Below are 25,063 nucleotides of genomic sequence, written 5' to 3' on the forward strand. Positions count from 1 at the left end.
CGAGTGAGCCACGGGCCGGCCCTGAGGTTCTGTATCTGTAACACATTTCCAGGTAAGGGCTGGCTGGTTAGTTCAGTTGGTTAGAGCGTGGTGTTGTGACACCAAGGTCAAGGGTTCAGAGCCCCATGCCCTCCAGCTGCTGATAAAAAACAAACAACAACAACAAAACAAGCTCCCAGGCGAAGCTGATGCTGCTAGTTACAAGACCACATTTTGAGTGTCAAGGGTCTAGATCCAGCTCTCAGACTTGAGTGAACATTAGAATCCCCCTGGAGGCTTGTGAAAGCAGATTTCTGGGCCCTGCCTCCAGAGTATCTGATTCAGTAGATTTAGAGTGGGGCCCAAGAATGTGCATTCTAACAAGTTCCCATGTGATGCTGATGCTGGGGACCACACTTTGAGAACCACTAGTCTAGACTGTAAATAATAAAAGGATCCAGAGAAGTTGATTCTCATAACATGGACTCCTGTCTGGGCAGTTTCTTTTCTTAATTAGGAAAGCACAATCCTCAGGAAAGCGGACGATGCCTGCAGGGCTCCTACCCCGATGCTTGGAGAGGCCTTTTCTGATCACATCTCCCCCATCACACTATATTGTCTGATTTTCTTTGCAGCACTTATCATCATCTTTGTTGGATTTGTTCATTTGTTCTATTGAGGTGTAATTTACATATAATAAGATGCACAAGCCCTAAGTGCTCCTTTCAATGAGTTTTGGCATATGAATACCCTGTATAACCTACACCCCTATCAAAATCTAAAATATTCCATTATCCCAGAAAACTTTCTTGTACTCCTTTCCAGTCAACTCCCCAGCCCAGCTACCACTGTTCTTTCATCATAGATGAGCTTTGCCTGTCCTTGAACTTCATATAAATGGCATCATATAGTATGTACTCATTTAGGTCTGGCTTCTTTCACTCCACTTAATGTCTGTGGGACTGATTCATCTATGTTGTTGCATGGATCATTAGTTTGTTCCTTTTAAATTTATATGATGTAGTGTTTTATTGTATAAATATGAGGGTACTTTATCATTGCACACTGTATAAATGTACCCAAATGTCATATTGTATTCCTTAAATATATACAATTATCGTGGGTCAATTAAGAAAAAATGAATTAAAAAGAAAAAAATTTCAGAGACAGAAATAGATTAGAGGTTACCAGAAATGGGGGGCAGGGGGGTAGGGAATAAAGAGGGGTTATTACTTAATGGTACAGAGTTTATGTTTAGGATGACAAAAAAGTTTTGGAAATAGGTAGATACAGGTAGCGGTTGCACAGTGTGGTAAATGTAATTAATTCCATGCAACTATATATTTTAAAATGCTTAAAATGGCAATTCTTATGTTATATGTTTTACCACAATAAAAAAATGGCGGAAAAAAGGGAAGTACAAAAGATTTACTAGTAGTGGTCTCTGAGTGGTTAGGTTACAGGCTGAATTTATCTTCTTAATTTTGCTTACCTCTTTTCTTCCAAATATTCTATGATAAATATAAATCTTTTGTAATAAAATAGAAAAAAATAAAAATAAATATGAGGGTACTTCAAGAAGTTTATGGAAAAATAGAATTAAAAGATAATGCAAAACTTCCAGTGAACTTTTTGAAGACCCCTCATACACTACAGTTTATTTATCCATTCACCTGTTATTGGATTTGGGTTGTTTCTGGTTTTGGGCTATTATGGATAAGGCTGCTATGAACATTCTTGTACGATATTTGTGTGGACATATATTTTCATTTCTCTTGGGTAAATACCCAAGAATGAGATTCTGGAATTTCTGGATTATAAAGTAAATAGATGTTTAACTTTGTAAAAAACTTCCCAACAGTTCTCTATTGTGGTTGTGCCATTTTACACTTCAGCAAGGAAAGTAAGAGAGTTCTATTTGCATGTCTCCTTGCCAACATTTGGAATTGCCAGTCTTTTATTATTTTACCATTCTCATGGGTATGTAGTTGTATCTTATTGTGATTTTAATTTGCATTTCCCTAATGGCTAATGATGTTGAGTTGGTGGAATTTTTCATTTACTTATATTGTTTATTCATCCCTACTACAATATAGGCTCTATGAAAGTAGCTATCTTGTAAATTTTATTTACCAATATATAGCCATTGACACAATAAATTATTTTTTCTATAATATATATTTGATGACCAAATGCATGAGGAATGTCAATATCAATTTCCTACCAGCTTCATAGGTAAATTGTATAACCATTATTCTAGGGGTGTACTTGGCAACTCTTTCTGAAAAGAGAACAGCATAAGCCTATTTTGTGTCTAGAACCAGGGCACAAAATGACCAGCCATAACCACAGTCAAAGAATCCTGTCTGTCACCCACAGGCAATGATAGGTCATGGAGACTGTGTTAGGGACAAGTTACTACTTGGGACAGAGTTGTAGAAACAGGCTAGAAAAAAAAATGATCCAGACATGGGAGGGAAGGTGGGAACCAAGTTAGGATGGCACAGGATCACCACCGGTGAAAGGAGCACAGGAGTGAGCTCTGCAGAGGGTCGAAACAAGAATGAGTCAGCACTAGGCCAGCAGGGAGGAGCTTAAGAGGGCAAATGAACCAGAATTCTAGTGAATTCATAAGTTCAGAAGCCAGAAGCATACGTGTAAAGGTAAGACAACACCACAGGTGAGGACGCAGTATGGCTCCTGCTATCAAGAGTCTCCAAACTGTTCTTCCCAAAGGGACTTCCAATCAAGATGGCAGCCTGAGCTAGGACAGGAAGCCCTACCACCTTCCCCCTTATACCCATAGAAGTACGAGATAAAATAGTTTTATTTTATTTTTGGTGGCTGGCCAGCACGGTGATCTGAACCCATGACCTTGGTTTTACTAGCACTACTCTCTCCCAGTTGAGCTAACTGGACAGTCCTTATTTTATTTTATTTTATTTTTTATGGCTGGCTGGTATAGGAATTAAACCATAGACCTTGGTGTTATCAGCACCACACTCTAACCAACTAAGCTAACTGGCCAGCCTATAAATACTTTTAAAAAGTCATATCAAAACATTATTGAGCTCAAAATTAGAAGGACATTTTTCTAGGTGCTACACATGACTAGTGAGTGGGGATTGAAGCCATGTGACCCTTAGGACTGCCTGAACCAGATCTGATCTGAGGAGCTAGAGCTTTAGCATGCTTATGGGGAAGGGGGATAGGGCTGCAGAAGCCCTACACAGCAAGGGAGCAGGAATTGGATTCTTTCAGTAGAGCTAAGAAATCTCAAGCCCAGAAATGAAACTAAAAACTGGTTCACAATTGGTAGATGCCAAACAGTCCCAGCAGGAGCAACCTACAAAATTATATAATCACCCCAAAGAATGACTCCATATCCCACGGCACATACAGAATTTTGCATAAGATCATTCCTGCTGAGGACAAGCCCACCAACAAATATTCCAAAGCCTTCACAGAGAAATCACACCCACATTTCTGCAAATAATAGGTCAGTACAAAGGGAACTATATAGTAGAGGGACAAAAGGAATAGGATCCATAAGGTAAGAGTGGAACTCACTGAGACAATAATAGATGGCTTTGAAAAAGAAGCAAATAAAAAACCTAGGATTGAAAAATATAGCTGTAGAAATTTTTTAAAATCTGAAATCATATGATAAAATGTTCATAACCTTTGATCCAATCACTCAACTTCTAGAAACTTATCCTAAGGAAATAACCTGGAATTCAAAGATTTACATGCTAAAATGTACACTGTGGAGTTGTATATAATAGAAAAACTGGCAACAACTGAAATGTCCAGTAGTGGAGGCTGGGTGGGGGAATCATGAGATGGAAGGGAAAGAGTGTGAGGTTTGGGGAAAGAGAGTGACCTGGGTTGGAATTATGGAGCATCTATTATTAGCTGTGGGTCTTAGGCAAATCATTGGACCTTTCCTGACTTTAGCCAGGAACACTAATATCTACCTTTCAGGGTTGTTGGGAGGTTTAATGATGATAATGGTAAGTGCCTAGAAAGACTCTCCCTAAATTATAACAATTGTTATCAGTACACCCATACAATGGGATGTTACTATCATTAATGTGATGGTCACAAAGGAATTCTGAGTGACTGGGGTATGAAAAAAAACCACAGAATACCAGGTGATATGTCTGATATGACCTCATATGAGCCTCATGAGAGAATTGGTATAGATGAAGGAAAATTCACCCTAGGGATATCATTGATTGTCTCAGAGTAGAGAAATTATGGGTGATTTTTATCCTCTTCTATGTTTCTCATTTCCCAAGTTTTATTTTGTTTTACAAGGAGTGTGTACCTCTTTGATAATTAAAAAGAAAAAAATTATCACAAAAAATTCAGTCACTGCCTAGTTCTTACAAGAAGTCTTTTTCATTCTCTTGTTGCCTTGGGAACCAGAACTTGTCTTACTGACTGCTGGGGGTGCAATTCACCTGGGCCTGGGAGCCCACTGCAGAGCCAAGGGCAGCCAGCTCTCACTTGAAGGGCAGTTACCTGAAGTTGTAGCCAGGGAACAAGGACTCTTTGGTGGTCTTATCATCAAGGCGACGGAAGCTGTACTTGGGACGGCAGTGGTGGGACCAACTGTCCAGGTTGCAGTCCCAGTAGATCTCAATGCCCATGATTCCTCCCTGGGGGCATCAATGAGAGACTGTCTCTAAGTCTTCTGGACGTGGGTTATGCAACTGCCAGACATCTTCCTGCATAGCAATGGTTGCTGGAGGAAAGCTTTTCTCTTTAGAGGAAAAATGCTGATTAAAGGTTTCAGAGCCATACATGCAGCCCTATCAAACTTGTACGAGTATTACTATGGCAGCTGCAAACACATCGCCCTGTTCTTCCTCCCATTTGTCTTTGTAAGAGAGAGGCAGAAGGAGATTTGACACTGAACAAGAAGTCAGTGTGACAGCTGAAGCAAGATGCTACACTACTGGTGTTGAAGATGGAGGAAGGGGCCATAAATCAAAAATGCAAAGAATGCACTCTAGAAGGTGGAAAAGGCAAGAAAATGGGTCCTCTGCTAGAGCCTCCTGAGGGAGCATGGCTCTGCTGACAGCTGGATTTGCGCTCAGTGAAACTAATTTTGGACTTCTTACCTCCAGAAATGTAAGAAAATGTGTGTTGTTTTAAGCCACCGCGTTTGTGATAATTTGTTACAGCAGCCACAGAAAACGAATACACTGAGTAGCTCACTCATAGGGTTGTTGTGGGTTTAGATGAAGTAAGGTAGGGAAAGCCCTTGGCATTATGCACAGGTTTATTAACTTCTCAATAAATGTGGGCCATATTAAGACCCAGTGGCCTGGCTGCTTGGCCATTTGACATCTTCCATCCCCTGACACACACACCCACCCCGCTGTACAAAGACATCACCAACCTGAATTGCCACGTCTGAAAAATTATCTCCTGTTTCTCGGAAGATATCTCCCAGTCGGAAAATGGGGCACTGTGGATTCTGAGTCTTGTGAAAGGTACAACTGCTGTTGAAATTCGGCAAGATGTTTCTCCTGCTCGTAATTAAAAGCAAACAAACATCTCTATTGAAAACAGATCCATCTCTTTCATAGGAGTGAGCCAGTGTGGTAGTTGGGCTCCATGAAGATCCTGGTGATCACCACCTCCTGGGGACCCTTGTGTAGTGTCCTCTCACATTGTACCAGAGTTGGTCTGGGTGACTAATAGTGTATGGCAGAAGTGATGGAGTGTCACTTCCAACTTGGTTACTCTCTTGCTTGCTCTCTGTCTTTCTTGGATCACTTGCTCTGGGGAAAGCATGTCATCATGTCCTAAGGAGACTCAAGCTGTCCTAGGAAGAGGTCCACGTGGTGAGAAACTGGGACCTCCTGCCAACAATCACATGAGTCAGCTTGGAAGAGGAATCTCCAGCCCAGTTAAGCCAGGAGATGACTGTAGCCCCAGTGACAGCTTGACTGCAACCTGAGAGACCCTGATCTAGAAGCTCCCTGCAAAGTCGTTCCTGGATTCCTGATGCACAGAAACTGGGAGACAATACATGTTCATCATTTTAGGCATCTAAAATGCAGCAGCAGCAGATAACTAACACAGCCAGACATTCTGGGCACTTACGTTGTATAGTTGTGGCCGGGGAAATCGATATTGTTCTTGATGAGCACAGTGAAGTTTTCAGCACTGTTCAAGAGCGCAGGCCTGGGAGAGAGATGCAAAATGGTGATCACTGACTACAGGTACCAAGGGAGTCAGTCGGCAGTGGGGCCAGAGGCTCCTGGTTTCTTGCTTTGGTTTTTGGTTTGAGTGAAGAGAAATGGATACAGCAACTTAGTGGACAAAACCTTTCATAATTATCCATAAAGCCTCTCCAGCTTCTCCAAGAAGAATTTTCATGAAATCCCATGACATTTACTGTGTCTCTTCTCACACTCTGACATAATTATATGTTTAAGTATGTGCAGTGATGTGCGGGTAAGTGCTTAGCAACCAGCTCACCAGGAAAAAAAAAAAAAAAAAAGCCTGGATATGCAGTGTTTCTGATTATCACGGTGTAAATAGTCCCACCATGGCTGATTTCAAGCTACCAGCAGGACATCACTGCACTTGAAGTTGGGAAGGGATGAGCATAATCGGCTCAAAGCTGGTACATGCCAGCTCTGGCACACCCATTTGTAGCTTTCCCAATAGGCTCGGAGTTCCCGCCTATAATTGTCTTATCTTGACTTCCCCAGCCTTTAGCACAGGGCCACACACATATAGTTGACTGTATCAGTCATTCACTAGAGGCTATGAGTGCCTACAACTCTCCATGAGTTATAGGATCCCAAATTCTAGACCATGCAAAGGTCCACCTGCCATCCACCTATCTGTTTATTCGATACATATAATTGTTTTGGGCATGGGGCTGGGCACTGGGGATATAGTGATGAATGAGACAGACAAGCCTTTTGTCTTTTTGTGGTTGATAATCTATTAATGATGGAGAAAACTGGCTGTGGATAAAAAAATACAGCTGGTACCCTGTTGTCTGGCATGCCTGAGTAGATGGCAGATATGTATTGTGAGTAGCGATAGAAAAGGGTGGAGGGTATTTGGAAGGGGCATCAAGAATGCTCTACCTTTTATTCCAGGACTTTCAGAAACCAGCTTTGGCTCTGTTTGGAATATAGCTATTGTGAACACTGTAATTTTTGTCTTTCCAGCCTCCATTCCCCCTTCTGTCAGTACCACCTCAATTTTCTCCCTTTGGGGAAAGCAGCTCTCTTCCACTCTCCTTCTAGAGGGTTGAGTGGGGATGACACCACCTCCTTCTGTCCCTACAGCTCGTGGGTGGGCCAGTGACCCAAGCTGCTAGACACTGTGATCCATTCTCCCTGGCCACAGTGATTGGTTCATAGGTGGTCACATGAGTTAGTCATGCCAACAAGAACATTCCAGGGCTTTTGTGGGAACAATTGGGAAAGAGAAACTCATTTTAGCTGGGATTGTTAGTAGCAAGGACGAGATAAACCTGGAATTCCCCAGCCCACAGTGTGAGGTGAGGAAAACTAAAATAGAAGAAAGAATAACAGGGAGGGGAGGGGAGGAAGGAAGAGAGAGAGAGAAAGAGAGAGAATTTTAATGACATCATTTGAAGTCTGGATCAAGCTCAGCCTGACTCTGGAGTCAAAACGTAGCCAGAAAATAACACCCCCTCTTTTCTGAAGCCAGTTTAAGTTGAATTTCTGTCACTTGCATTTATGCAAATACCTGATATGTGCTGGACGCTTTGCCCTTAAAACATTCTACATCCCACACTTCCTGGGCAATACTCAAAGAATCAGAGGACTATGATATCCTGAAACTTTAAGGATCAAAGCTCTTCATCCCTCTATTATGACACTTATATCTTTCTATCTTGAATTACACCTCTTTATGCATGTGTTTTATATCTTCTATTGGACTGCAAGAGACTTGGGACTTGCTCCATATCTAGGTCTTCTGGTATTTTACATAGAGTTCAGCACAGTCTCTTGTGCCTAGTTACACGTGAAATAAATATCTAACACCTACTGTGTTGTGACAGACTTGTTGAATAAATGGTTAAATGAACCATCTTATCTGATTTATGTAACATATGAGGAAACTGAAGTTTGGGGAGTTTCTTGCTCAAGGTTAAGTCAAAATGCAGCCCAGGGACAAGCACACTGAAGACACGGTATTTATATGATGAATGAGTTGGTGGCAGAGCCGAAAACCACAGCCAGTCAAGACACCCTTTGTTGTGAACCAAGGACTACTTTAGTGTACATGGATGTCCCTGCCAGGGCTGGGCAATTCCTTCTGGGTAGAGGATTAAAGCCAGACTGTGTGATGCTGCCTCATGAATCTCCCCATCCCCCAACTTCGGGGAACCTTTTCCTGAGCCTTCTACAAGCCAGCTTGGGGCAGTTTTCTCTTTGCCCCACAGATGCTGATGGAGTGGTCCTGAGTCACGCTGGGCTGGAATTGTGCTGTCCAGTAGGGTAGCCACTAGCCATGTGTGCCTATTTACATTTAATGAAAGTAAATAAAGAATTAAGTTGTTCACTTACCGTAGCCACATTTCAAGTGCTCCATAGACACATCTAGCTGCCATATTGGATAGCACAGGTACAGAATATTTCCATCATTGCAGAAAGTTCTATTGGACGGTGCTGGTCTAGAGCCACCACACTTCTAGGGGCAGATCCTGTGTGTGTGTGTGTGTGTGTGTGTGTGTGTGTGTGTGTGTGTGTGTGTGTGTGTGTGTGTGTGTGTGTGTGTAAGTCAGGCATGAGACTCACTTTACAATAACTGTACAAGTGTCATCTCATTGAATCCTTACAAAAGCCCATGAGGTAGGGGCAATTATTATTCTCATTTTACAGATGAGGGGAAGCTCATAAAGGTTAAGCCACTTGCCCAAAGTCACACAGCAAAGATGTGTTTGAACTAGGATTTGTATCTTTCTAACTGTTCTCTGCTGAAATGCATCAGCCCTGTGGTTTCTGAGATTTAACATCCAGACCTGTGCATTGAAGAGAAGAATCAATACAGGGGACCACCAAATCTATATGTCACTGTGAGCATTGAATTTGAGAAAACTTCCCTCTCCCTTCTTCTTTCCTCTTCCTTTCCCCCTTCTCCTTCCTTCCCTCCCTCTCTTCTCTTATCCTTAATCACTCAGTGTGGACACTGACCTGTCAGAATGGACCCTGCTGTGGCACTAGAGGGGGGTTCTGGAGGTGCCTGGAAGGTGCTGGTACAGCCAGGGGAGCAGGGGCACCCAAGGGTGCTGGGGTAGTAGCTATATACAAGCTGGTACAGAAATATTTCAAAATTTTAACAACCAGCATGGTCCTCCCAGAGATACGAGTTTGTGCCAACCAGTGTGCCTGGTACAGGGATCCCAAGCCAGTAAGACCCAGGACTTTGTGGGGCTGCTCTGAGAAGGGAAAGCCCGAGCTGCCTGGCAAGTCCTCATCTGCTCACTTGTGAGGGCCACTGTGTCTGTCCCTTCCTTACAACTTACCGGGGGGCCTCTTCTGCTGCTTCGATGGGACACCAGGCAGCGACTTCACAGGTCTTCTGGTTCCCTTTATACACTATACACCTTCCGGTCTGAATTCCTGTGGGGGCCAAGGGGTCACAGAACCACAGACGTGAAATTGCTGTAGAGAGGAAATTCTCCAGGAGTGGCATTTTGAACTCAACCCAAGCAAAAGACTATGCTTTTCAACCCAAGCAGTTTCAGTTTCCATGAAACCCTATCCTAACCATAAATGTACAGAAGGTAAAGCAAAGCAAAACACTGAACTTAGTTAATCTTTTTTTAAAAAGGACCATAGAGGGCACAGAAAGACTATGGATTCTGTTGGTTTCTTCATAGAAAAAGATGCTTGTGAGGGGAGCTGAACAGGGTGTATCTCTTGCCTGGAATAGATGGACTAGAACTCGGCTTCTCAAATGGGCATCTGAGTACTAAAAGGGGTACACAGCCTGTCCAGGGATGTGCAAAGCCACAGGATAAATATGATGCATCTTCCCGGAATGTGAGGAAGATGAGCAGATTTCCAAGGGAGAATTAAATAGTAAGCAGCGTTAAAAGGATCCCTATACCAACTCAAATATGCATGCGTTATGAAATAGAATACAATGTTCATATGCCTTTGTGTGTGCGCATGTGTTATAACCATGGATGGATCCTTTTCTTTTTTGTGGTATTTTAAAAATTGTCATGTTCCTTTTTAAGTTACAACATGAGATAAGGAAATTCTGCAGGTTAATATGGGTATTGCCCCAGCTGCCTTGGGGGTTTAAGTTCATTCTCCTCAGCCTTTGGGGAAATTCAGGGGGAAAGTTTAGAATACTCAGATGATGCTATAAGCCATCTGATTTTTTTTTTTTTTAAACCAATTAGAACTGTGAATCTGCTAGGTTTTCCAGAGCTTCTCTCAGTGGGAAATTGTAGTCACACTCACAGTTAGCAGCTGATCTCCTGGGGACAGAGCCATGGCACAGGTTGGGGGCTGAGGGTAGGGTGGGGGCTGCAGGCTAGCCTATGGCTTGGTGATGTTGGAAGAAGGCAGCTGAGAGCCAGAAGTTAAAGGTATTGCAAATGTTACCAAGAGGCTGATCATCCACCCCCAGGGGCTCAGAAAAAGAAAAACAAGGTACCTTTGCTCTGTGGGTCCATCCATCCCTTTTTACAACCCCGGTCAGAGGAACAGAGCGTCCTGCGGTTGGGATACTGCAGGGAGAAGGACAGGACAGTGGGGAGTGAGCAACGTGTGTTACTCAGATATGGAGAAGCAGAGGTCTATGACCACACGAAAACCTGCACCAGAATGTTCACAGTAACCCAAGAGTGGAAACAGCCGAAATGCCCACAGATGAATAGACAAATAAAATGTGGTACATTCATACACAGACTCTCATTTAGCCATAAAAAGGACGAAGAACTGATATACATGCTATGACGTGGATGGACCTTGAAATCATTTTGCCAAATGAAAGAAGCCAGACACAAAAGACCACATCTTATATGCTTCCATTTATATGAAATGTCTAGAATAGGGAAATCCATAGAGACAGACAGCAGACTGGTGGTTGCCAGGGGCTGGGGGAGGGAGGAATGGGCAGTGACTGCTAATGGGTATGGGGTTTCCTTTTGGGGTGATGGAAAAGTTCTGGAATTAGATAGTGATGCTGGTTGGCTAGAATAGACTAAAACCCACCGAATCGTACACTTTAAAATGGTGGATGTTATAGTATGATAAATTATATCTTACTAAAAATTTTTTTAAAATAGAAATTTAAAAACCAGATTCAGAATAGCCAGGAACCACTTTCAGGGATAGACCTTGGGGTGGAGAGCAGGTGGCCTGGTCCCAGTGGCCCTGTGGCTGCAGAACTGAGCAATGCAGACAGGTGCAAAGGCTCAGCAGGAAACATGGCAATAAGAGACGTCAGCCAGCACTCTCTCCTGGCCTGAGAAAATGAGATCAGTTGTGTCTCAGGGCTGAAGGACAGAATAAGGAAAAGAGAAATACGTTGACTCCCATTTTCTAGGGAACAGGTTTAATGATCAGTCTTAGGAAAGCCAGAACATGTCATAAGTGTGAAAATAGCTTCTGCTCATTGTCTTCTGTGCAGTTTGTGGCTTTTACAATGATTCAGGGCAATGACCTAGGTACACCTGGGTTTGGCAATAGCCACAGCATTTTCTAGCTCAGTGACCTTGGCCAAGTCACTTCACCTCACTGAGCCTCAGTTTCCTCACCTTTAAAAGGAGGATGGACAGATTTGTCTTATATGGTTGTTGTGAAGATTAAATGAGTTATGAAAAGAAAGGCTTAGCATATAGTACTTGCTCAATGAATGTTTCTTATAGTTTTCATACTCTCTCATGTTCTCTTTTATTCCCAGATTGCCTTCCTTTTGTCATCCTGCATGCTCCTGGTTTCCTCCTTTGCCACCCACCAAATCGGACTATGAACCTTTTGAGTGCAAAGCCTGGGTCATATCTTTGTAGCTGGAGTGCCTGACACATAGTAGATCTTAACAAACATGGAATGAAAGGATGGACGAATGAATGAGTGACCATTTACTGTGGCTTATGGAAAGTTATGTTATTTTTATTATCAACTGGAAGGATATCTCAGGAAAGAACATCAATTAATTCTATTTTGCTCTGCAAAAGAAATTCTAAAATTAACCACAACAACATTTGTTTTGTTTTAATCTTCTCTTTTGTGAATGTTACATGGATTAAAGATGGCCACAAATTCTTGGTCACTCGCCCCATTGAGAGGTGGAGTGTTTCTCCCTCCCTTTGAAGCTGGGCCTTAGCTGTGACTGCATAACAAACAGAAGGCAGCAGAAGCAACACTGTGCTGGCTCAGTGGCTCAGCCTGAGCTTTAAGAAGGCCTGAAAGCTTCTGCTTTTTTGCTTTTGGGGAACCTGAGCTGCTTTTAGAAAGTCTGACTGCCTTGCTGGAGAGACAATGTGGAGAAACACTGCAGAGAGGAAAAGTCTCGAGAGTTCCCTCAAGGGAATAGATGCCAAGTGAGCCTCCACACGATGCAAACCCCAGCTGCCATCTGACTGCGACTCTGTGAGAGACCCCAAGTGAGACCAGCAGAAGAATCACCCAGCTGAGCTCAGTTAACCACTGAATGTGAGAGTTTAAAAAGTGCTTGTTTTTTGTTTTTGTTTTTAAAGATGATGGGTAAGGGGATCTCAGCCCTTGACTTGGTGTTGTCAGCACCACGCTCTCCCAAGTGAGCCACGGACCGGCCCAAAGTTCTTGTTGTTTTAAGCCCACCAGGTTCAGGGTAGTTTGCTTTGTAGCAACAGATAACTTGGACAAATGCCTATTCATTTGGGTGTATCACTGGCGCTGGCCATATTTACTGAGATGACCAGAGAGGGAGGGTGTCAACATGCAAAGAGAGGAGGTAAATGTCCAATTAGACCAACCTAAACCAGCTTAGGGCATAGGTTAAAATGCTAAAGAGTTACATGGTGTTCCCAGGGCTGGCAGTAGCTCCACAGAGCCCTATGGATTCCAACCACTCTTAGTGACATCCTGTTTAAGGAGGAACATGTCATTGGAATCATAACACCTCACGTTTATTGAGAGCTCGCAGTGCATCGTACCCTGCTTTAAGCATGTCACAGGTATTCACTCATTTATTTCAACAATCCTAAGAGCTAGGCTTTGTTATTAGCCCCATTTTAATGATAAACTCATCAAGGTACAGAGAGGTGAAGTCACCTGCCCAAGGCCACAAAGCCAATAAGTCAAGTTTTGAACCATTAGCCCGTCTAGCTTCTGAGCCCAGGCTCTTAATCTCTGGGCTATCCTAACTCCCTTACAAGTCTTGATAACCTGAAAAGTGTTTGTATGTACACGGGGGTGGAGTGTGGCATAGAGAAGACCAGAGTATGGGAAAAAAAGAGAACCAGAGATCCCACACTGAATTAGAGACCAGATGCTCCTGGGAAGGGAGATGGGAGGGAATGTTGGAGTGTTTCACTGCCAGCAAATTCATCAGAGTAGAGGGACTGAAATTCAAGGGGAGATGGGGCTAAATAAATGTAGAGAGGTCTCTTATTAGGGGGAGTGTTATTGAGATAGACACCAAAGGACAGTTATTTTGGTTCCAAGTTTCGGTACAAATGATGGCAAAGACTGTATTAGGAAAGAGAATTTTTACCCAGAGTTCCTAGAGACTCAGAAAATTAGACCTTGTTGCCAGAGAAGGCTGGTAAGGAAGACCCTGCTGGCAAGGCTGGTCCTACCCACAGGTGGAGGACCAGCTGGATATCGCCACCATCACTGCATCCTGTAGTGCTGGGAATGGTCCCTGGTGACACATGGGTATGTCACCTGAGAGGGGAGGGAGAAGTAACAGGCAGTGCCTAGTAACACATCTGCATAGGTAGATGTATAAGAATGGCTAGTTTTCATCTTGAAGAGCAGAGAGTAGGACTGTGAAGGGATAGAACAGGACAAATACAGTTTGATAGGGAAGAAAGTTTTCCAGAAAAAGGTAGGGTCAAGAGTATGGAGAGGGCAAAGCCAAGGTGGGAAAAACTATATGGAGGTGGGTGGGGGGAGAGGGCGGCATTCGCACCTGATACAGAGGCTAAAACACTAATAAGTGGAATGAACAGGCAAAGTTGAGCTGCTTGACAGTGTTTCCCAGGATAGGCTCTGCAGACAGTTCACAATCGTAGGAGAAGCTGTGAATCAGGACAACTGAGCTGTAACCCTGTCTCTGCCTCCAGCAAGCTGTATGACCCTGGGAAAGTCTCTTAACTTCTCTGAGTCTGTGTTCTAACCTGGGGCTGGGAATGCCGTTAACCTCCTAAAGGTGTTGCGAGGCTCAAATGAAACATGAAATGTTATGCACATGCCAAGAATCACTGTTGTCATAAGCTGCGCAGGGAGTGAGAGGTGGAAAGAGCCGGTCTCCAGTCCACATGGGCCCCTCATGCTGAAGCTGGAGACCGAGGGGGACAGATGAAGATCTGGTGGCTATGGAGGGAGACCTGCAATGTCTTCTCACCCTTCTTCCACCAGCCCAGCCCTGCCCCGCCAACAGGCAGCGGTACACCTCGGCTCCCAATTTCTCTTTCCTCCAGGTCTCCTCTTTACCTCAGGACACAACTGCTGCTCTTGGCCTTCTGTCTTGAGAAAGTTTGTCATCACAAAGAAGGAGTTCCCCTGCAGAGAAAAAGGAGAGGCAGAGGAAAATGCGAGGGCTTTGAGAACAGAACTACTTAATCATAATAATCCAGCTTGCTAAGTGCCTGGGGGCGAACCTTTTCATTCTTCTAAACTTCTGGAAATTGGGTCCGTGGGCAACTTGGAATACACCAAGTGCTCAATATCAAAGCTGGATGAGCCACCCTGCTGAGCCAGGGGAGAGCAAAGAACATTGAAATGGATTGAGTAGTCATTTTCCATTCCAGCCTCAAAAGCAGACTTATTTTTTTGACACAGTAAAATCCAATTAAATTGAAACTCAAGAGAGCTGGAGAGGCGGGGGTGGGGGAGTAGGCTTCATCGGACTGCTGTTCAGATTTTCCATGATTTAAATGAAGGGGCAATAGGGCAGCCCACCACCTGGCCAATAGCTGGGTTTTAATGACCCACTGTTAGAAACAAACAGCATCTTGGGCTTTCTGGGTTTTTGCAAAGCTTCCTGGCCTCCTCGGGGCTACAAATGTGCCCTTCTGTCCCTCCTGCCCCCCATTTATTCTTTGGCATTCTCAACCCCACTTTAATTTCTCCTTTTTTTTGGAAATTCTGCTTTCATTTCCTCTGCTTGCAAATTTAGACAGTCACACACCTTTTCTCTGTGACCCACACCTTTCCTCTCTTTGTCATTTACATCCTTCCTTTGTGCAAAAATGTACCCAAGAACGGTCTCCTGGAGACATATTTGTTGATAAAATGCCACACAAACAATACAGAAGGGCTGGTACTCTCCGGGTAGAAAGTTCTTTGCCCTTCTGAATCCAGGCAGACCTTGCTGACTTGGTGGCCCTGCTTCTAAAAAGCTGTGTATAAATTAAGTATGAGCGAATCAAATCATGTTTTAAATGCACCAGAACATGTTGCTATTTTGAGAAACCCTGTAGGACTTGATAAAGCAAAGAATCATCTCATTTGAGCTGCTGGATCTGACCCAGTTTTGCAATTTTTAGGTTTTCTCAGTTGGGATTTTCACAGAGCTTCTTAAAATAGGGCCAGCATTTTTCTGGAGTGGGGCTCTAGGTCCCAAGGGAAGGGAGTGAGGCCCTGGTGATTGTGACAAGTCTTGGGAGGGTGCTGCCAGGTGCTCACCTGCAGAGGGAAGGTGTAATCTGCGGTGTCGAAGACACTCTGCACCACTTTCTTTACTCCATTCTCCACGATCTCCTCTTTCACCTCTGCTATCCCTTTCACCTTGGTGTGCACGGAACTGATGACAGGCTCCTTCTGCTGGTATAGTTTGTCACTCACCAAAGCAAAGCTAAATGGCAGACACAAAAAGCATCCATGGCTTTCTTGAGGGAGGCACTGTGCAGTGGTTTTTGATTCAGGCTCTGTTTAAATCCTAGATCCACTGGGTGACTTGCTTTTCTGTGACTCATTTTCCCTCTGTGCAAAATGGGAAGAACAGTCGCACCTACCCATGGGATTGTTGTGAGGATTAAATGTGATATGTATGCAAACTCCTTAGCACAATATCTGGCACAGAGCACTCACAACAGGAAAACTATTGCCCCCAATCCTACCCTTTAATATTGCCTAATAGGGACCCTAATTTATAGGACAGCTTCTCAAATAAAATCTAGTTCCAAGTTGGTCTACCATCTTTGTCCTGGAGCTGTGATGCATCAGCACCTTCCTATCTAAGGCTGTGTCTGGGAGGTCAGCCACCTGCTTTTTAAATAGTACTAATAATGGTAGCTACTCTTTACTGAGTGCTTAATATGTGCCAAATGCTCTATAGGCATCATCTCCTTTTGCCATCACAAGAACAATGTGAGATAGTTGCTGTAATCTTCACCCCTTCATAGATGAGGGAATGGGCTCAGAGAGGTGAACCAACTTGCCCAAGGTCACACAGAAAGTAGCAGACCGGAGGTCCGTGATTCATCCACCTTATAGCCCAGAGGCAGCCCTCTTACCCATGTGCTGTACTTGTTCATGCGTGACATGGCTCTGCCTCTGGTTTCCTGCCTTTTGGTCAATTCATTAGCTGTTAATGCAGTAGTCCCATTTATCCTCATGGGATGCCTTCAAAGACTCCAATGGATGCATGAAGCCCCGGATAGTACTGAACTTGATCGCTGCCAATTGGCATACATTTCCGTTCATGTCTTCCACCTACAAATTTAATGCCTTTTCCATCTTAACTAAATACTTATCATGCACTGTGGCTGTAATTTCTGCAGTTTGAGGCACAACAGCAAAAGTAGCATGAATTTCTTTTTCCTTCCTCACAATTTCACTGATAGAGATTCATTCTTACCATAGATCTTAGCAATCTCAGCATCCAAGTTTTTTTTCTTTCCTCATTAAGTCAGGAATTTTCACCTTTTCACTTAAAGGAACCACTTATGGCTTATCTTTGGCATTTGTGAATTGCCAGCACTTTGGGGCTGAAGTAAAACAAGAGTTACTTGAACATCAGCACTGTAATACCGCAACAGCTACTAAGTGACTAATGGGCAGTTAGTGTGGATACCCTGGCCAAAGGGGTGATTCACGTCCCATGTAGGACAGAGTGGTATGGCACGAGATTTCATCATGCTACTCAGAAGGGCATGCAATTTCAAACTTATGGATTGTTTCTTTCTGGAATTTTCCATTTAATATTTTCAGAACATGTTGACCGTGGGTAACTGAAACCACAGAAAGTGAAACCGTGGAAAAGGGGGGACCACTGTATCTTCTTCAGAATATGAACCTAAATTTTTATGGAAGGGCGAGGGGAGGGAGAAAGTGGAATTAATAATTAAAAATGGTAGATTCTATCCCCATTTATCTGTTTTCCCTGTCTCCCATGGCCCTGAATAATTAAGTTTATTTTAAATGCTTATTTACTCATTCAGCATATATTTGTTTAGTCCCTTCTCTCTGCTCAGCCCCCAGATGATATTAGGAAGCCTAAGTCAATGGCTGCCAGCTGTGAGCTGACCTTGGAAAGCCAAGACAGAGGAGGCCAAGACTTGGTCCCAGCTCTTCTCAACCTCAGCTGCACAGTATAGTCACCCAGGGAGCTCTCAGAATTGCAGGCCCCCAGTCCCATCCCTGGAGACTGTGATTCAACAGGTCCAGAGAGTTATCCAGATGCCTTTATATTTTTGGAAAGTTCCCCAGGTGATTCTAAGGCACAGTCAGAGTTGAGAACCACTGGGAGACTCAAGAAAACACAGCTTCTATTTGGCAATAGCAAGTACATTTGACGAAGAGCATTCCCTATGACTCAGCCGTAAAATTCTTAGGTATATGGCCTAGAGAAACTGTCATCCATGTGCCCAGGAGTTATGTACAAGAATGTGTATGCAGCATTATTTGTAAGAGGGAAAACTGAAAGTAACCTAAATGTTCTTGGACATGGAATGGATAAAGAAATTGTTGGATTCATACAACGGGAGGTTCTGCAGCAGTGAAAATGAATTGAGTAGAACTGCTTGTATCAACATGGAAATAACATATCATTGAGCAGACAAAGCAAGCCGCAGTATGATACAAAGTTTAAAGAAACCCAAAGCTACACTGTGTACTCAATTACTTGTACACAAATGTTCAAAGCAGCACTCCAAAAGTTGTAAATAACCCAAATGTTCATCAGTGAATAAATGGATAGACAAAATGTGGTCTATCTGTGCAATGGAATATTATTCAGCCATAAAAAGGAATGAAGACAGATGTATGAAAACATGTGGATGACCCTTGAACACATTATGTCTGCTAAGTGAAGGAGCCAGCCACTAAAGATCATATATTGTGTAATTCTATATACATGAAATATCCGGAATAGCTAAATCCATAGAGACAGCAAGTGGATTGGTGATTGCCAAAAGACAGGAGGAGAGAGAAATGGGGAGTGATGGTTAATGGGTATGGAGTGTCCTTTTGGGGTGATGGAAATGTTTTGGAACTAGTCAGAGGTGGTATTTCTACCACATTGTGAATGTACTAAATGCCACTGAATTGTTTACTTTAAAATGGTTAATTTTATTAAATTTTAAATTACACCTCAATAAAAGAGGTAACAATTATACACTTTTCAGACATAGACATAATGTACAAATATAAAAACAAGGGAATGACAAACGCCAAATTCAGAATGATGTTTAAAAGGGGAGAAGAAAGAGAGTGGGATGAAGGACGGGTTGCAGGGAGCAAAACTGGATTAGTAACGCCTTATTTCTTAAGTTGGATGATGGTACATGGGTGTTATATTATTCACAATGCGTTTAGTATTTCTATAACATTCGATAAACAAGAAAGATTGTCAAGAAAGACCTTGGGGGGCCGACCCCGTGGCGCACTCGGGAGTGCAGCGGCGCTCCCGCCGCGGGTTCGGATCCTATATAAGGATGGCCGGTGCACTCACTGGCTGAGCGCGGTGCGGGCGAAAAAAAAAAAAAGAAAGACCTTGGGGCTGGAGATCCAGATTTGGGACTCAGTTAGCATGTATGAAACAGAGCTATTAATCGAATTTCTTAAACAAATAGGATAATGCGTATTCAGTAATATACTTCGGCCTAGTGTCACAGCACATAAATGTATATGTGCAATGCTTTCTTGTGCTGGATATTGCAACATTCTCCCAGAACAACATTGGATCAGTTTGACAGCCCCCCCGCCCCCATTTGGGAAGCTCAGTTCTGGTCTTTCGTATTCATTCCAGAATGTGCAACTTGTTATAGATCAGCCTTGATGAAGTCCAACCCTCTCATCATCAGAAAACCTTTCTTTATATCATAATGAACATTTAAATTTTAAGAATTAAAATGTGACACAGTGTCAGAGCTGTGTCAAAGGGAAAAAGAGAGGAGGAAAGAGAGTTTGCAGTTTCCTGCCCTTCTAATGACCATCCCAGTAGTAACCTCCCGACCTAGTTTGTTGACACAGACAAGTCCTGTCACCTCTCTGGGCAGTGGGTTTAGTCCCTGAATGGAGGGATAACCCACTGGCTCCCTAATCCCTATGACCTTTCAGCTCTAAGAAGCTACAATTCTATGCACTCTATAAAAGGCAACAGGAGAGAACAGAGGCATGAAGGAGTTGGGGGTTTGGCTGGCCTGCTGGGATGGGTAAGAACAGGGAGAGGAAAGCTGGAGAGATCGAAGATAGCCAGCGTTGAGAGAAGCCAGGACCATTCAAGGGGCCTTCCCAGGCAGGTCTGGCTGAGGTTGTGGAGTGGCAGGAGAGGAGTAAGGATGGAGACTGGGGTTGGGACCGTGTAACCCTCAGGCTGCCTCACTGTGCTCAACTCACCAAACGTAGATGAAAGTGCCCACCATGAAGATGTTCTTCAGAGTCCCAGTCCCCATGCTCTGAATATGAATAGCCTAGCCTTCACAGACTTATACTGGCATGCAGGTGAGTTTGGCCCCATGCAAACATTGTCAAAGCTCTCCGGGGAGGAAGTGCCTCTCAGCAAAGTCTCTCTCTTGCTTATAGCGCCTGGGCTTCCAGAGCAAAGGTAGCACTAGAGGAATGTGCCCTGAAAGTGCACTGCCCTCAAATCCTTTTAACCCACACCTAACCCAGGGCCAGCAGACAGTTTCATGGACCCCTAAAGAACCGTGGGCCCCAGGCACCGTGCCTGAGGTGTCTTTGTAGAGAAGTTGGGCTTCAGCCTCTGCTTCTCTTATTTAAAATCCCATGAGAAGAATCTGATTAGATCGATCTCTGGTCCACTCAGTTGTGTGTGTGTATGTTGGGGCAGGGAGGTGTTGGCAAGGAGCCAAGGGCAACAGGAGAAGAAGGTGGGGGACAGCTTGCATCCCCAAGGCAAGTTAAATACCAATTGTATTAGTTTCCGGTTGTTGCTGTAACAAATTACTGTGGAGTTAGTGGCTTACAACAACACAGATTTTTCTTTTGCACTTCTGGAGTCAGATGCCTAAAATCAGTGTTACAGGGGTGAAATCAAAGTGACATCATGGCTGGTTCCTTCTGGATCCTCCACGGGAAAATCTGTTCCTTTCGTTTTATGGCTTCTAGAGGTTGCCCTGGCATTCCCGGGCTCACAGCCGCATCACTCCACCCTCTGCTTCTTTTGTCAAATCGCCTTTTTCGAACTTTGACCCTCCTCCCTTCCTCTTGGAAGGACCCTGGTGATTACATTGGGGCCACTAGATAATTGAGGATAATCTCCCCATCTCAAGATCTTGAACTTAATTGCACCTGCAAAGTTTCTTTTGCCATTTAAAGTAACGTAGTCCCAGGTTCTGGGGTTTAGGATGTGGGGATCCTTGGGGGGCATTATTCAGCCTGTTGTAGCTTTATAAGAGTCTCCCATCCACCCCACCTTTCCCGGAGCCAGCTTGAGTAGGTTTCAGTTTCCTGCTGCCCACAGCTTGCCTGAGATGCCTTCTTCACTTCTGTTTTCCTTCAGCTCTTGTGTTTCTTCTCCATCAGTATCTTGCATATCTGGAAAACCATTCCTTTTCATACTACCCAAACTAGCTCTCTCTCCACTCAGTAAACTCCTGTGCCAGAACACAATACACATTCTCCTATATGAAGAGTAGGGAGTGAATCCTAATCTATTAGTAAACATTTGCCAATTAGAGGAAATATAATGGATAAATGTAAAGTTCTGGAATTGAGCCTCCAAAACCGAGTATGCAAATACAAACCATGGACCTCCCCAACGTGGCAGAGCTTTGTGTTTAAGAAATTCAAAAATCTTAGGTAGCCCTAAGTTCAGATGAACCCACATTATATTATCTCATGCAGAAAAAAAACAGCATTGTCTTAAGCTTTGGTGAGAGAAGTAGAATATTCCACTCTTGGGTGGTGGTAAGCCCAGTGACCTATGCCTTGGTTAGGCCACAGTAGAAGCTCTATGTTTAGGTTTCATGAGACACATTTTTAAAGAAAATCCCTTTTGTTGTTGTGAAAATATATATATCACAGAGAAAAAATATATATCACAAAGAAAGTGAAATACTTCCAACATTCTCCCTCCCTCATATTAATCATTTAAAAAATAATAATTTGTGATGTTTTGACATCCTAGGGGGCCTGCCTAGCTGGGGAGAGACTGCCTCTCCTAGGGCTAGCTAATTCCTAAAAATGATAAACAACTCACTTGCATACAAGCCTTTCATTTGCAAACCAACTACCCTGAGTCCATCTCCCAGCCATATCCTTTATCAAAACCACACATCCTAAGCTAATATTCCCCTGCTCTAAGTCAACCCAGGCCAGGTACCAGACCACTAGGGACAGCACTTATACCCCAGGCCTGTCAGAATCATTCAAAGTAGCCAGTCCTAGTGTGTTCACCTGACCTACCTTTCCTTTCCCATGGAAATCCCAAGAAAAGCTGTGGCCTGAGCTTCCTCACGGCTCCTGTGTTTTGCCTACTGACTGACCCTCATGCTTTCCCCTGTGGCCCTGCATAGCATGCTGTGCCTCTCATTTCCAGGGGAACTGTAACATTAAAGTTTTCTTTCAATGCCATTGACCTCTCTGTGTCATCACTAAGTCACTTTATAAATTAAGATCCAGGCACAAAACACCCTCAGAGGCAATCACTGTTGAAACTTTGAGTGTCTTCCAGATATCTCTTCATGTTCACATCAAAATACAGAAGTAGGTAGATGTACCCAGTGGTACAACCATAGTTACACTCTTGTGGTGTTTTGTACTTGCTATTTTTATTCAATAATATGTTATTAATTCTTTCCATGACAATAAAGGTAAATCTATGACAAAGATAGATCTATGACACACAGTCATTTTTAGTAACTACATAACATTTCTAGTGTTTAGATTGAACTTATGAAACTGCCCATTTTGTAGGCCCGTAACAGTAGAATATAGGCAATTCAATATGGTTCAACCTAAGAGGTATGTTGTAATAATTTGCTAACCTGTCCTTTGTGGATGGATATTTAACTGGAAATTTTATTCAATTTTCCCAATTAGAAACATTTTTTGATAACCCTGATATAGCCCTTACTATGCACCAGCCACTCTTCTAAGTATATTTTACTGACATATATTAACTCTTTCAATCCTCACTCCCCTTGTCTAAAGAAAAAAAAAAAAATTTTGTAAGGAAATTTTTTCCCCACCTTATAGCTGAGCAAACTGTGGCAAGGAGAAAGTGAGTAACTTGTCCAAGAAAGGTCACATGGTAAATAGCAGCCCCGGATTTGAACCTGGTAGTCTGGCTCCTCAGCCTCATCTCATTTGGATGCTATTGTAAATGGAATTGTTTCATTTTCAAATTGTTTTTGCCAGAACATAGAAACACAATTGATTTTTGTGCGTTGATCTTGCACCTTGCTACTTTACTCCATTGGTTTATTCGCTCTAATAGTTTTTTGTGTGTGAATTGTTAGGAATTCTCTCCATATAGAGGATCATGGCATCTTTGAATAAAGATAGTTTTACTTCACCCTTTCTAGTTTGGATGCCTTTTATTTCTTTTTCTTGCCTGATTGCTCTGGCTACAGCTTTCAGTGCAATGCTGAACAGCAGTAGTGAAAGCAGGCATTCTTGTCTTGTTCCTGATCTCAGAGAGAAAGCTTTCAGTCTGTCACCATTGAGTGTGCTCAATCTATGCTCCTAACCACTATGCTTCATTGTCTGTCCACCCTCCACTTGCATTGCCAGGAATACTTGCCGAAGCTTCTTCTCACACCTAAGGCATTAAGTCCTTAGGGTAAACTTCTGGGTCAGAGTGTGTGCACATTTATATTTCAATTCATTTTGCCAAGCCAGGAAAGTTCGAACCATTTCATGCTTCCACCAGCAAAGCTATAGTGTGTGCACTGCCTTTTTAAAGGGCCTTGACAAACAAGAAGGCAGGTGTGTGAGCCTGCCTGAGATAGTAAAGGGTCTGGATACCATATTGGATGCACATGGCCAGAGGGATTGGGGATATTAGTTTGAAGGAGAGGAGAGACATAATAGCAGTGTGCAGCCATTTGAAGAGTATCAAGTAGATGGGGAAACACAGGGCAGAACTCTACCCAAAGGTGAAAATTATAGGGAGATAGATTTTGGCTCAATATAAGGAAGAAATGTCTAATGGTTAGAGCAGTCCCAGAACAGAACAAGGTTTCCTTGTGGTTGCCAGCTGGTAAAGCTGATGATGATGATGACAATAATGATGATGATGATTTCTATTTACCCCATCTTCCTCTTTCCTGTCTCCTCTCCACCTGCATTTAAACATCATTTCTCATCTTAGAAATAAATCCTCCCTCAATTCCACGTCATTCTTCTACCACCACTAGATGCCTTCCTTCTCCTTTGTAGCCAAGTTTCTTGAAAGAGTGAGTCACCACATCCATTTCCGCATCTCCATTCACTCCTCTGCCCACTCCAGTCTGGCTCCCACTCCCGCCACTTCTCTAAAGCCTCTCTTGCCAAGTAAACAACAACGTCATTATCACTAAATCCAACAGACACGCCACAGACTTGATCTTCCTGGAACTCTTGGCAGCAGTTGACACTGTTGACCATGCTCCACCTCCCCGACTTCTTCCCTTAGCTCCCAGAAACTCACTTTCTCCTGGCTTTCTTTGGATCTCTGTGGCTGCTCCTTCTCAGAATCCTTTTGGGACTTCTGTGCTCCCTATCCCCTTAGGGTTAATGTTCCTCAGGGGTCTGTTCTAGGGCCTTTTGCTTTCTCATCGACATCTCCTCTTGCTGGTCAGTTGCAGCTACTTCCATGGTCCTGATAGAGCATCACAAATATTAGCTTAGCATAAGTGTAGCCATGTTAGAGCTTAATGCTGAGGAAAGAACTCTGCTTGAACAATGAGCCATCACTGCAGTTTGTAGGAATAATAAAGTAAGGCCATAACTCAGTGACTTGCAAAACTAACAGTCTTGTTTGAAATTGTGGATGTTCTGGGAAGGAGATAAAGCCAGAGCCAAGAAGTCTGACTCCAGGATTCACAGGACTGAGCCCAAGGACAGAGAGTAAGACGTGCTGATCTGCACATAATCACCAGCCCTGTCCCAGCTACATTTTCCACTTCACTTTTTCTTTTGTCCTTTCATCTTGTATAAACACCTCCCCCCCCCACTCCACCCCACGCCAAAGCTCTGAGACAGTTCTAGTCTCTCTCCTCAGATATCTGATAATAAACTTCCTGCCTCACACCAACAGTTGGGACTGAGGAATCTTTTGTTTCTGAGCAGAGAGCAGCAGGACCTGGGCACCAGCAACAGTAATAGTTACCAACCATAAGCTGGTAGGATATAAATCTATATCTCCAGCTCCAGATTTACACATCCAACTACCCACTCAACATCTACTTTTGTATGCCCCGTAGACACCTCAAACTTAATGCCTTCAGTTCTGAACT

The 25,063-nt window shown here is 43.4% G+C and overlaps 1 protein-coding gene across 1 annotated transcript in view; it reads right to left on the reverse strand.

Moving 5' to 3' along the window:
* The window catches only part of P2RX7 (purinergic receptor P2X 7), a 43,992-nt gene that overhangs the window by 12,168 nt on the left and 6,761 nt on the right, over positions 1-25,063 (reverse strand). Inside the window, exons 2-8 of the mRNA XM_063087534.1 lie at positions 15,843-16,011; positions 14,649-14,717; positions 10,660-10,732; positions 9,515-9,611; positions 6,100-6,180; positions 5,390-5,519; positions 4,507-4,643 (exon numbers count right to left, since the gene is read on the reverse strand). Of these exons, the coding sequence (XP_062943604.1) occupies positions 4,507-4,643; positions 5,390-5,519; positions 6,100-6,180; positions 9,515-9,611; positions 10,660-10,732; positions 14,649-14,717; positions 15,843-16,011 (756 nt within the window). The remainder of the gene's footprint in view (positions 1-4,506; positions 4,644-5,389; positions 5,520-6,099; positions 6,181-9,514; positions 9,612-10,659; positions 10,733-14,648; positions 14,718-15,842; positions 16,012-25,063) is intronic.

Source organism: Cynocephalus volans, chromosome 2, assembly GCF_027409185.1.
Source record: "Cynocephalus volans isolate mCynVol1 chromosome 2, mCynVol1.pri, whole genome shotgun sequence".
NCBI lineage: Eukaryota > Metazoa > Chordata > Mammalia > Dermoptera > Cynocephalidae > Cynocephalus > Cynocephalus volans.